General features: G+C 58.0%; 1 protein-coding gene across 3 annotated transcripts; it reads left to right on the top strand.

Annotated features, from left to right (window-relative positions):
- Nucleotides 1-545: 545 nt before the first annotated feature.
- On the top strand, nt 546-11,014 carry TRABD (TraB domain containing). Of its 3 annotated transcripts, none has more exons than XM_053584444.1 (10): nt 546-758; nt 6,754-6,816; nt 7,186-7,252; nt 7,872-8,038; nt 8,432-8,572; nt 9,116-9,226; nt 9,318-9,457; nt 9,669-9,841; nt 9,913-10,024; nt 10,168-11,014. In XM_053584444.1, the coding sequence occupies exons 2-10, from the start codon at nt 6,790-6,792 to the stop codon at nt 10,343-10,345; spliced, it is 1,116 nt and encodes a 371-aa protein (XP_053440419.1). In that variant the 5' UTR covers nt 546-758; nt 6,754-6,789; the 3' UTR covers nt 10,346-11,014. The 3 variants fall into 3 exon arrangements, with proteins under 3 accessions (XP_053440419.1, XP_053440418.1, XP_053440417.1); XM_053584443.1 differs by having other exon boundaries at nt 599-844; nt 10,195-11,014; XM_053584442.1 differs by having other exon boundaries at nt 603-844.
- Nucleotides 11,015-13,303: the final 2,289 nt, after the last annotated feature.

Below are 13,303 nucleotides of genomic sequence, written 5' to 3'. Positions count from 1 at the left end.
GCCAGCTGGGCCCCCAGGGGACGCCTCCCGTCCTGCACCTCTGTTAGCAGCGGCCTTGGGGTGCCAACCACGCATCCCAGAGGCCCAAGACCCCGGCCCCGCCCAGGTTCCTAGAGCGCTGGGCCCCGTGCTCCGCCGAGTTGTCCTCAGGGCCACTGGGCTGGACCTCCAAGGACCCCAGCCCACGGGCCGGCTGGGTCCCTGCGGAGGAGAGGGGCCTTCAAGGGCGGGGTCGAGGCCACGCGTGCGCGGCTCCTGAGCCCGCGTTCGCCTCCCACGGCCTCCCGGCAGTCCCTTTCGTGCCGAATTCACGGCTCACAGAACAGTTGAATTTCAACATCATCTGACGCAAACCCATCCTGCGCACGCCCTGTGAATATTATCCCCATTCCACAGACGGGGAGCTGCGGCGACAACTGCAGAGCGCGTCGCAAGGCCGCGGTGCCGCGCAACGGCGGGACTCGAACCGAAAACCCGGGTTGCCCGCCGGCGCGCTTTAGGACCCGGGGCCACCGGAGCAGGGCGGCGGCTCGCGCGCGGCCCCCTGGGAAGTGCAGGCCGCGGCGGCGGGGCGGGCGCAGCGCCGGGCGGGTGGGGGGCGCTCCGGACTGCCCTTCCCGGCATGCCGCGCGGCCGCCCGGCGCCCTCGGCCCGTCCGGCCCGTCCGGCCGCCCCGCCCCGCGGCCCCGACCCGCCCCGTCCGGTGGGGGCGGCTAGCCGCATGGAGGCCGGCTGAGGAGCGCTGCAGCCTCACCTTGGTATGCTGCGCGTCCTGGGCCGCGGGACTGGGCGGGCCGACTCGAGGGACCTGCTGCGCCCGGCGGCCTCGCGGGGCGGACAGCGCGTGCGTAGGGACCGGCCCGGGTCAGGCCGGAGCGGGGAGGGGACGCGGGTCAGTCGGGGTAGGAGCGGGTCAAGCCAGAAGGGGTTCGGGTCAGGTCGGAGGGGAGAGCGAGCCGGTCCGGCGTGGGGGGTTGGGCGAATCAGGTGGGGGACGGGCGGGGAGCGCTCAGCTCCTGCCGCCCCCCGCCCCGCGTTGGCTGCCGGCTGGGGAACCGGAAGGGTCGGCTTTGGCCTCAAGAGGAGGCGCCACCGGCGGGACCTGAGTTCCCCACGCAGACCCGCGGGGAGGGGAGGGCTGCCCAGGCCTCTTCCGGGGGTGGGGCAGCGGCAGACAGCCTGGACCCTGCCGTCCCCTGGTCCCACCAAGACCTTGGGGTTTGCTTGTCTGTAGGCGCCTTTGCCCTTCAAGTGGAGCAAAGCAAGGTTGCCATATGGCCAGAGTAGACACAAGGTCTCCCCGCCTCCACCTTAAAAGGTTTTTGTAACTGAGGAATAAAAAGCTAACATGTGAGTCTTTGTCAAAACTGTCACAAGAAATGAGGAGTCCAAGCTGTCTCAGCATTGGCAGCCCGGAAACAACTAGGAACTCTCAGACGCGCTAGGTTCCTTCTCGGGGTCGTGGCAGCTTGGGAGTTTCCAGGTGGACTCCTCCCAGCTTTGGTGGCCTCTTGAGGAGGAGGATGTACAGGCTGCGGGGCTGGCTGCTCTTGTGTGGCTCTGCTCTTCCAAGGTCTCTGCCCCCTGTGCTGCTGCACAGCCTTGCACGATACTGTAGTGTTGAGGCTGCTGGTGTTTTGGCATCGGACAGTGACCCGGTCCCAGGAGGGGTGGCCTGCTGTTGGCCAAGGAGGTTTCAGACCTCTCCAGTTCAGGTGTGACTGAGTTTCCCAGCCCCCCACTCCCACCTCTGCCACACCTGCATATGCAGGTCCCATCAGACCCAGGAGGGGTTTCTAGTGGCCATAGGTGCTTGGGCTTCAGCAACAGTGTGCAGAGGGTTTTGGACCTTTGGGCCACAGCCTGCTACCTCCCAGCCTGTCATTTCTTTCTGTGACCCCCAGGTCTGTCTAGTTGAGACCCTTGGCTTTCTGAGCAGGGCCAGTGGTTTGGTTGAGAGATGAGGGTTTTTTTAGGAACTCCATTTAGTGCTGGTCAGCTTTTGGTGAGAGCTAAGCCACGCTAGGATCTAGAAGGCAGTTTTTAGCTGGGGAAGGGGACAGCCTGAGTGTTAACTCAGGCTGCAGTGACAAAATATTGTAAGAACTTAAAAAAAATGTTATTGTCTCATAGTTGTGGAGGCTGAGCATCCAGAGGCAAGGTGGTCCAATTGGCTGCTGGTGAGGGCCTTCTTCCTGACTTCTTGACATCTGTTGCCATATTTTCACCTGGAGGATGGGGGAGCAAGAACTAGCTGCTGTCTCCTCCTTCTTTTTTTTTTTTTTTTCCTTTTCTTTTCTTTTTTGAGTCAGGGTCTTGCTCTGTCTCCCAGCCTAGGGCAGTGGCATCAGCATAGCTCACTGCAGCCTCCAACTCCTGGGTTCAAGCGATCCTCCTGCCTCAGCCTCCCAAAGTACTAGGATTACAGACATGAGTCACTATGCCTAGCCTGCTATCTCTTGCAGGCTTCCAGGAGAACAAACTCAAATGTCTGAGAATTCTCACCAACTCCCAAGAGCACTCATCCTGTCTGGTGCACAAGAGAAAGAGCCAGGCTCACAGGACAGGAAAAGCCCACTCACATTAGGGGTCCACCTGGGATATGGTTAGTCTTGCAAAAGGGCTGACCCTTTCCTGAGCACCCTGTCATGATCTCATCTAAGCTTAATCATCTCCCAAAGGTCCCACCTCCTAAATCTGTCACATTGAGAGTCAGAACTTTCACCTGTGAATTTTGGGAGGACACAATTCAATCCATAGCAGAAGATTCGATCCAGGAGAAGAAAGAGTTGGGCAGGTGGGAGGTGTGGCTGAGGTCACTGTAAAGCCCACACCCTACCACTCACAGTCTGATTCAGATGCCAACAACCTTATCAAACATTGAACAGGTGTCACTCTGGTCCTATGTCCCAGGGCTGCAATCTTGGGTAGATCTTGGTGTGAGAGAGATTTTTCTGCCCTGTGAGCCTTGCTGTTCTCTGGATGTGTGCCCTTAGGCCCTAAGGCTTAGGGGTTAGTGGGAATTCTCGGTTTGAGGTTTTTGCTTTGGAAGCCTGCAAGAGATTCATTCATGTGGAGGAAAATAGTTCCCCAAACCAGATGGCAGTGTTATTCCTTTTTATGGATGAGGAAACAGTACTTAAAAGAATTTTCAGAGACAGTGTCAAGTCTCCTTTTCTGTCTTGTGGGATACCCCAGCAGAAAAGTTCAGAGAGGTCAAGGGTCACAGCTGAAATAGCACTGGAATGTGGCCTGTATTTTTGACCAAGAGAGGACCAGGGGTAGGTGCTGCAAGTCCTCCTTTAACTGGGGCTTAGCACCTTGAAGCCTTGCCTGAGGTGCCACAGTGTGCAGTGGAGGTCTGGAGTCCACTGGTACCTGGCCTATTTGCTAACTAGCCTTGCCCAGGAGAAGTCTCCACTGGTGGTGTCCAGCGCCTGCCTGATCCCAGGGACACACCTCATCCTGGAGAGCTGTTCTACAGAAATGTCCTCTGACTTCTTGGCTCCACGAGCTCCTGGCATGTTGGCCTCATAGTGTGGCCGGGTAACAGGACCAGAAGCCATGTGCCAGTGTCCCAGAGCTGTGCCAGCTGGTAGGGCTTTAGAGAGGAGACATTCATCCCCCCAGGGTGTCAGCAGGGGGTCTGCTGGTTTCTGCTGATGGGCTTGAGCTCATCTGAAAAGGACAGAGACCCTCAGGTGATACTCTGTGGGGACAGCAGTCCAGACATCGTGTGGGAAGAAACCAGGAAGGACACAGACAGGGAGCAGGGAACTTGGACCTGGGCCAGCAGGATGGGGGCAGGGAGCACAGCCCCTTGCTCACCTCCACTCAGCTGGTAGGGCCATGGGTCCCAGTCATAATTATCTGAGCAGGGTAGGCGGAGAGAGTCACATCCTAAGGCTAGCCAGGCACTGCAGTGAGAGGGAGGGAAACCAGAGAGTTGGAGAGGGCAAGGATGCAGTGGCGTCACAGGAGATATGCTCAGAGTCACAGACTCCTTGCACTGGAAGGGCCTCAGTGGCCCTCCTGCCTAACTCCTCCCAGGCAGCACTGCCCCTCGTGAGAAGCTGCAGGGGCCAGGGCTGGGGCTAACGGGGCCCTACCATCCTGTGACTCAAGACTTGGCCCCTGGCCAGACACACTGCTGTGAGACCAGTACACATGTATCCCACACCTCATGGCATGGCCAGAACAGGACCAGCCCCTAGGGGGCTGCCCTATGGCAAGGGCCTGCCCTATGCCCCATCACAGGCATGCCCTGGGCAAGACTCCAGGGCCAAGCCTGACCACAGACCTCTGACTGCTGTGCCCCTAGGGTAAGGGTGGAGGTGGTGTGGCTGCTGCCCGTCTGCTGGCCCACAGACCACGCAATGCTTTGGAAGCGCTTCCTCATGCTTTGGCTGCCTATGCTGCTCGTGAGTGGGGATTGTTCGCTGTCTGTGCTCAGCTGGACTCATCAGGCCACCCACCTGGGGCCCTGGCTGCAGAGCCAGCCTCAGCACACCTCCCTCTGTGTGTTTCGATTGGTGCTTGCTTTAGGGGAGGTCTCTGCCCTGCAAACAGCATAGGGAAGAAGCCCCTAGGTAAGGCTCGGGCTTTGGCAGAGGCCTGGCTGCTCTGACTAGTGCTAGCAGTGCCACTTCCTGGATATGCCTCAGGCGGGGTGGGAGCTGAGACTCAAACTGCTGCAGAGGAGGGTACTGCTGTTCAGGTGGAAAGCTGAGCTCCAAGCGCTCTGGGCTAAGTCCACAGGGTGGGTCTCCCTTCCTAGAGGCCCAGCTGCCCTCAGAGGGGCTGCCCCCTTCCTATTTCATCTGTGTTTCCCTGGATACAAGGTGGGGATTTGTCAGACCCTTCCCTTGCTTGGAGTTACTCCTGCCTGTCTTAGCCCCTGAGTCCCTCCTAGACACCTGGCTAAGAGCTCCATCCTGTTTGCAGATGAGGAAACTAAAGCTCAGAGGTGCAGTGACTTGGATCACCAGTGGGGCCAGACCCAAACCCAGGTCTTCAAGCCTAGACACCTGCCTAGGGGGCAGGTCTGTGCTTGCTGCAACTATGTGCCTGCAGGATACAGAGGGGAAAGGAGCTTGAGAGAGTATCACATTCTATCATTCATCTTGACTTTTTATTCTGAAAGTTGTGAGAATTGTGTAACAATAGTGGAACTGGAGTGCCCCAGGCAGCTGCGGGTGTCTGGGTGGAGACTAGAGGCTTGTCCTGCGTGGTCCCCATAGTGGCTCCTCCAAAGCACATCCCAGAAGCCTCAGACATGTAACTCTGATGGATGCAGACGCTTAAAACAAAACTGAAGGCCAGTTAGCATAGTTCCTTTTTTTTTGTAGAGACAGAGTTTCACTTTATGGCCCTTGGTAGAGTGCCATGGCATCATACAGCTCACAGCAACCTCCAACTCCTGGGCTTAAGCGATTCTCTTGCCTCGGCCTCCCGAGTAGCTGGGACTACAGGCGCCTGCCACAACGCCCGGCTATTTTTTGGTTGCAGTTCAGCCGGGGCCGGGTTTGAACCCGCCACCCTTGATATATGGGGCCAGCGCCTTACCGACTGAGCCACAGGCGCCGCCCAGCATAGTTCCTTGATGTCTCACCTTTCACCCTGGCAGGCTTCTCTGATGGGCTCAGCATTTCTAAGCAACTTTATCAAGTCAGGGTCTGACTCTGGCCCTTTGCTGCTCACGGCCACCTCCCCAAAGGCCTTGTTCCTTTGCAGTGTTTGTTAAAAGACCTATGTGTGTCCTTCAGCCTTTTCCATGCTCTCCACACTGTCTGTGGAGAGAGACAGTGTGTGTGCATGTGCTAGTTGTCCCTGTTGTGTGGTCAGCATGCTCGTTGGCTCCTGTGGCTCTGTGTGAGGCTCCAAATTTTGGTTTGAATGTTTTAACGACCCCATGAGGTGGTGACACACCTGTCCACTGGGAGCTGTGTGGAGCCTGTTGGCATTGTGAGTGCATCACTCCATCCTGGCTCCATGGCCACACAGGTCCATGGCTGGCCCCATGGGCTTCTCTAATGCTCAACATGACCCTCTTCCTCAGCACCAAGCTCCTTTCTCCAGCTCTGCAGTGGTTCCTCTGGTGTCTGTGTCCCACCCCCATCCCAGGCTGCAGGTTTCTTGCTGAGTGTGGGCAAAGACCCATGTGTGCCTGGCAGCCCTCTTTGGGGCACAGCCTCAGGCCTTATCAGGGCCTCTGACTTGACTCCTTCCGCGTTGTTCCTGTCTTTTAAGCTGAGGAAGCCTCAGCTCCTCTGACGTTAACTTGCTTTCCCTGAGTCTGCTGCTGTCTGTGCTGGCAGCTGTACTGACATTGTCAGCTGCACTGGGATTACTGAAGGGGTTAGGACTTTCTTTGAAGTGACTTTATTACAAAGGCTGTAGGGTCCATGCCATGTGCCTCAGGACAGCGGCCACATTACTCTCTTGAAATGATCCCACTCACAGGAGCTCTGCACAGTTGGTACAGGGATTTGCTTCTTCCTCTTCCTTTGTGTTTGCTCACAGTGGTGGAGTGAGGATTGGGGCGTCTTGGCTCTGTTCAGGTGCCTGTGCCCCAGCATTGTACCCTGCAGACCCCTCTCTGTGTTTCGCTCATAGTGAATGCCCCTTCTCCCTGCCTGGTACCTCCTGAAAGGACCCTAAGCCTCAGAAGCCTGTGATTGGCCAGAGGCAACTTGTGGTTAGGGCAAGGAGGCCCTGGAGCTCCAGGTGAGATGCTACCTCGTTTCTCCCCAGGCTCCCCCCACTCACGCAGGCAGCCACCACCCCGCTATGGAGGAGGAACAGCTGCCACAAGAGGTGAGGGGCAGGGTCTGCAAGGGTCTTCTCCCTAAACAAGCTCAGTCCCAGGGCCAAGTAGCATTTGTATAGTAGCTACCCGGGGTGGGGCTTCCTGGGGTCGTTCTGGCTGCTTCTCTGCAAAGAAGAAATTTACAAGGTTTCTCTGGAGTCTGGAAGCGCTTCTGCTGGAGAGGGGCCCTGCGGCAGAGATGGCCTGGTAACCTTACCAGGTATTGGTGGTGAAAGGAGAGACCACCAGGTGGCCAAGGGAGTGGAGTCCTGCAAATATGTGACCCACAGGGCCCAAAGGTTGCTGGAGCAGCCACATGGACTCTGGCAGTCCAAGGCCCCTGGATACCTGGACTTGAACTCTCCCTCCATCTACAGGCCGACGTGACGGCAGGGGGTTCGGAGCCAGTGCCCAGGGTGCTTTCTGGAGAACCCCAGAACCTATGTACGTGTTTCCTTGGGGTCTCAACATGTTTGCAGTGCTGAGACATGGGGGTGTAGGGTGTGGGGAGGTAGCAGCCTGGGCAAGCAGGACCCCGGCCAAGACCCAAGTAGGTGCTGCAGGCTGAGTCTCCTGGAGGGCCAACTGCATGGTGCTGGGCTACAGGGAGAACAGATGTCAGAGGGCAGGCTCCTGAGCACAGGTGGGGTGAGCAGAGCAGGAGCCCCAGCTCCTGAAGGTGGGCCCGAACTTCTCAGAGCCCTCCCCCTGCTGAGCTGATATAGGCCAGTGCCCTTGGGGCACCCAGTCCCCACTGTCCCCCGTCCATGCCACTCCCCACAGCAGCCTGGGCCTTCACCCTCATGGACTGAGATAAGGGGCTCCTGAGACCCAGGCTCAGAGGTGGTCAGACGGCACATGCTGTCACCTGGGCTGGCCAGGTACATGGACCCTGACCCTTGACAGGGAGCTTGTGCCTCTGTGAGTTTAGGTTTCATGTTGAGTCTCAGCCCCCACTCCACACCTATGCAATCTTGAGAACCCAGAAGAGTCTTCAGAGCCCAGACTGCCGCTGTGCCAGCAGCTGTCCCCAGAGTTGTGATGGCCTTTGCTGTCTTTGCAGCTGATGTGGACGCCTTCAACCTACTCCTAGAGATGAAGCTGAAGCGGCGGCAAGAGCAGCCCAACCTGCCACGCACTGTGACCCAGCTGGTGGCAGAGGATGGGAGCCGGGTGTATGTGGTGGGCACGGCCCACTTCAGTGACGACAGCAAGAGGGATGTTGTGAAGGTGAGTGCCATTGTCGACTGGGCTGACCTCACTGGCCACCCCACCAATGACAGGGACACGGGCTAATTAATGGTGAGCTCCTATGTCCAGAACTCAGGGCCTCACAGGGGCCCAGTGCCTCAGTGGCCACTCCAAGAGCCCGACCCCCTCCCTGTGTGCTACAGAGCTGTGAGGCTTTGCTCTGTCTTCTATTTTAATAAATGAGCCTGTTGCATAGCTTTATTTCTTTCTTTGCTTAAAGAGTTGAGCTGTCATAGCAGCAGAGTGAGGCAGTGCCAGGTGGCGCCAGCACTGGCCACCCCTGGCTGGGGCCTCTTGTTACTTGCGTTGGCTCTGCAGGGGGCACTGAGGGGCAAGCTGCATGCCCACAGGGTTGACCCCTGGCCGTTGCAGACCATTCGGGAGGTGCAGCCTGACGTGGTGGTGGTGGAGCTCTGCCAGTACCGTGTATCCATGCTGAAGATGGATGAGAGCACACTGTTGCGCGAGGCCAAGGAGCTCAGCCTGGAGAAGCTGCAGCAGGCTGTGAGGCAGGTGCGCAGGTGGCTGGGGACCTGCTCTGCACCTGTACGCCTGGAGCCCAGATTACACCTGGAGGCTTAGGGTGGGTCCAAGGGAGAGAGGTGGGCCTGTCTCCAGAGTTTCATCCTTGCTGAAGGAGCTTCACCCCTACTGCAAGTATACTCCTTGAAGTACTGACCCACCCTGCCTTGACCCACAAGACCCAGAGGCCATTAGCCTTGTGCTGTGATCAGTGTGACGTGGCCTGCCTAGGACTGGTGCCTGGGGTTGTGCCACTATCTGTTGGCCCTTGCAAGCAGATGGGAGAGACAGGGCTGCTTTGGCAAGGCCCTGTACCCGGCGTGTTTGCCCAGGGTTAGGCATCTGTGATGGTGAGATGGCCCTTTTCAATCCCTGACTGTTTTATGAAGGGCTTTTCTTAAGAGGGGCTGGCTAGCTTTGAAAAGCGACTCTTCAGGCCAGAATGCCCATGGTCACGGGGCTACCCACCATCCTTCCACCTCAGCTCTGCCCCGCTGCTGTGCGCAGCTGAGCCTCACCCCTCTCTCCCTACAGAATGGACTCATGTCTGGGCTTATGCAGATGCTGCTGCTGAAAGTATCTGCACACATCACGGAGCAGCTGGGGATGGCCCCTGGGGGCGAGTTCAGGGAGGCATTCAAGGAGGTGGGCAGAGCACAGCTGGGGGCAACTGGGGGGTGGCTGGGGGAAGTTGTCCAGGGCCCCCATGGCTCCCCAATGCCCACCTCTGCTCCAGGCCAGCAAGGTGCCTTTCTGCAAGTTCCACCTGGGTGATCGGCCCATCCCTGTCACCTTCAAGAGGGCCATCGCCGCGCTCTCCTTCTGGCAGAAGGTCAGGCTGGCCTGGGGCCTGTGCTTCCTGTCAGACCCCATCAGGTAGGGCAGCCTGGGAACAGTGGCCTTGGCACAGCCACACCTGCCCAGGTCCCAGCCAGCCGAGCCTCTTCAGACAAGGCCCTCCCTGCCCCTCCCTACTGAAGTGAATCCCAAACAAATAGTGCCATGGTCCCTGCCCTGGGTCAACAGCACCAGCCCCCACTGTCCCTACCCTATCCCACGGAGATAGCAGCTGCACCTTCTGCCCCAGCAAGGACGATGTGGAGCGCTGTAAGCAGAAGGACCTGCTGGAGCAGATGATGGCCGAGATGATCGGCGAGTTCCCTGACCTGCACCGCACCATCGTCTCAGAGCGCGACATCTACCTGACCTATGTGCTGCGCCAGGCGGCCCGGCGCCTTGAGCTTCCGCGAGCCTCTGATGGTGAGCTGACGTCCCCACGGGCTCAGGGTTCTCAGGCTTTCCTGGGCCTGCACTGACTTGCTGTCCCACAGCCGAGCCCAGGAAGTGTGTCCCCGCTGTGGTCGTGGGTGTGGTGGGCATGGGCCATGTGCCTGGCATTGAGAAGAACTGGAATGCTGACCTCAACATCCAGGAGATCATGACGTGAGCACCTGCCCGGGGCTGAGTCCACCCTGAGAGCCCCCAGTGGAGGCCGGGTCCCAGGGAGCATACCAGGGGTCCCCAGTGTGGGGACTGGGGCTAGGGGAACCCACACCAACCAGGCCTAGCCTTCCCTCCCTCCCCAGCATCCCCCCGCCGTCCATCTCCGGCAGAGTGTCCCGGCTGGCCGTGAAGGCCGCCTTCTTCGGCCTGCTGGGCTACGGCCTGTACTGGATGGGCCGCCGCACTGTGAGCCTGGTCCTGTCGCTGCCGGCCACGCAGCACTGCCTCCAGAGGGTGACCGTGGCCCGGCCACACACGTAGGAGGCGCTGTCAAGGGAGCGACCACGCTGGGGCAGGGGCTGCTCCAGTGGCTGCCAAGGGGCTTCGTGGGAGCATCCTGGGTGCCGAGCACCCCTGAGGTCCTTGCCACCCCCTGTGGGGGTCTAGGCCAGCCACACCTGCGCTCTAGTCCCACACCACCCAAATAAAAGATTATTTAACTGTCTGAGCCCGGGCTTCCCAGCAGCTCCCCTGATCTCCCCCATGGAGGCTGCAGAGGCTATCCCCAGGTCAAGACCAGATGGCCCAGCTCCCAGGGTGGCAGGGGCTGAGGGAAGGGCTGAGGCCACCGCACCCTCCTTCCCCCAGGGGGCAGGGTGTTGGGAAGCCAGCTGCTGTCCCTACCTCACTGTGCCTTCTTGAGTCCTCACCAGCTGCAGGAGCATCTGGCCCCAGAACACATCAGTGGGTTCTGGGCCAGACACATTTGGGAAGGGCTGGGTGCCCCCTGCAGCTCCTTAGTGTGGGCCCCCAGGAGCTCTGGCTGACCCTGGACACACCCTGGTATCCTGGGCCTGTCCTACCACCTCTCTGGCCCTGCCTCTGCCTGCAGATATTCTGTGTTTTGGCTATTTTAAATGTCTGAAAATCTTAACTCAGGTAATTTTAACTTCAGTGAAAAAAAAATAAACTGAAGCAAATGTCAGGAAATATAAGCCTTAAATCTAAGTGAGACAAAAAGGAATTCCCTTTCTTTGGGTCTCTGTCCTGATGAAGGTCAGCCTTGGAGGTCCAGGCTGATGCCTCAGGTATGAGCTGCTGTCCTGGCTGGAACCTAACTTCCTGTGCCCCAGCTGGAGAGCATAGGCGTCACCTGACCCTCAATGGACAGACAGCTTGTGGTGGCCTCAGCCTTAGGGTCATGATGGGGCTGCCCTGCTTAGCCCTCCTGCGTGGGCCACCATCTGTTTGGGGCCATCCCTCCTCATCTCTTCAGGCTTCACCAGCTGTGCCCCCTCCCCAGCCCAGCACAGGGTGACTTCTGATTGTCATTGTGTCCAGTCAAATCAGGTGACGCCCACAGCTGTGAGCCCAGGGGGTGTGGGGGCAACCACACTCATGGATTCATTCCTTAGAAACTGAAATAAATTCTAATTTTGGAAGTTCCTGTTTTGTGAACTATGTGGAAATGGGACTCAGATGATAGGGGTGTAGGTCCTGGCCATCTCTCTGTGCTCCCGGCACCACAGATGCTGAGGGCACTTGTCACCTGCCTTTCCTCGAGGATGCGGGTCCTGGGCCACTGGCACCCAGCCTGACCCTGGCTCAGCACCCCACCCTGAAGTGGAGAGGAGGTGCAGCCAGCTGGTGGCCTGGACAAAAGGTCCAGTGGGACTAGCAACTAGGACATGCCTAGAAAGACTGACAGTGTTAAGCATGACATGGGCTGTCCTGCAGATAGAGGGAAGTGGATGTGCGGGGGCTTCACCAGTGGGTGCTAGGTGAGCCCAGCCTTCCCCTACCTTCTACCCCTTTCTCTTACCTTCCCATGTGTCTGGCAGCCCACCTTATTTTGAGTTTTGCTGTCCTCTACTTCTTTGGCTTACATCAGCTCAATGTTGCATGGCAAGGGCTGGTAAGAATAGCCAACAGGTAAGCCTCAGTAACTGCAGAGGTGGGCCTGGGGGCTTTAGGGCTGTGAGGCTGCCCTCACCTCAGGTCTTAGCTCCACAACCATAGGTGGAGTTGCTGGGAACCCAAGCTCTTGGCTGGTGGGGCATTGTGAAGTAGGACCCCATCCAGTCTGTGCCTCCCTGCCCAGGAACGCCTTGGGGGCCCAGTCAGGTCATCAGCAGGACAGGCCTCCCTAGCCACTTGTCAGGAGGACACATGGGCTTGGGGAAGGCAAGGAGAGCCAGGGCAGCAGTTGTGGTCCACATCAGACCCATGGATAAGAGGTATCCAGGCAGTGGGACAAATGCAGAGTCAAAGCTCTGGCCAGGGCTGGGAAGGGCAGGGCAGAAGCCATCCAGGGGACCAAGGCACTGCCACTTGGAAGAGGGGACAGGTGTGTCCTGAGATGAACAGTGGCAGCTGGCTGCCAGCACAAGGCTAGCAAATTATTTGCTGGATCTTCAGAGGCCAACCTTGCCTGGCTCTGCATCCCTGACAGAGGACAACTAGACCTGGGCCCACAGTGGTGTGTGTACACCATACAGCCAGAGGGGGGCAGCACCTCTTTCCAGGTGAGCAGCCTGTCCAGGGACACCTCCCTGCAGTGTGGGGGAACCAGTGGCTGATGAGATATTTTATGCCCATCAGTTTGGCTAAAACAAAAGAGGCCCTAATGTTTGTGGTTGGCAAGAGGAAAGCCTGGCCCTGTGGGTGGCACCTTGGACGCTGTGACTTCCTTCCTGAGGTTCTCTCCACACACACCTGGCCACAGAGGTGTTTGCTGAGTGCTGTTTGGTTGGTTTTTTTAGACACAGAGTTTCACTTTGTCACCTTGGGTAAAGTGCCTTGGCATCATGTCACCTCAACCTCAAACCCTGGGCTCAAGCGATCCTCTTGCCTCAGCCTCCCAAATAGCTGGGACTACAGGCACCCGCCACAACGCCCAGTTAGTTTTTCCATTTTTAGTAGAGACAGGGTCTCGCTGTTGCTGATCTCAAACACCTGAGCTCAGGTGATCCATCTGCCTTGGCCTTCCAGAGTGCTAGGATTACAGGCATGAGCCTCAACAATGAGCACTGTTCTTAATGGAGGGGTTTGGGAGACCTAGATGTCCACCCCTATGGGAATGAGCAGAGAAGTCAGGGTACAGCTGTTTTCACAAATAAGAAAGGACTCTGAAGACTAGCAGGGAAGCTGCCCAGGATGAGGGTAAGAGAGCAGCACAGCTGGCCTGGGCCGTACCATAGGTCTTTATCCCATCCTTGAAAGTTTGAATTTCTGTTATAATGCATGCTTGTACTGTATTGATAAGCAAAAAAAAAAAAA

Source organism: Nycticebus coucang, chromosome 3 (genome assembly GCF_027406575.1).
Source record: "Nycticebus coucang isolate mNycCou1 chromosome 3, mNycCou1.pri, whole genome shotgun sequence".
In the NCBI taxonomy this organism is placed as follows: Eukaryota; Metazoa; Chordata; class Mammalia; order Primates; family Lorisidae; genus Nycticebus; species Nycticebus coucang.
This window is presented reverse-complemented; position numbering and strand designations above follow the sequence as displayed.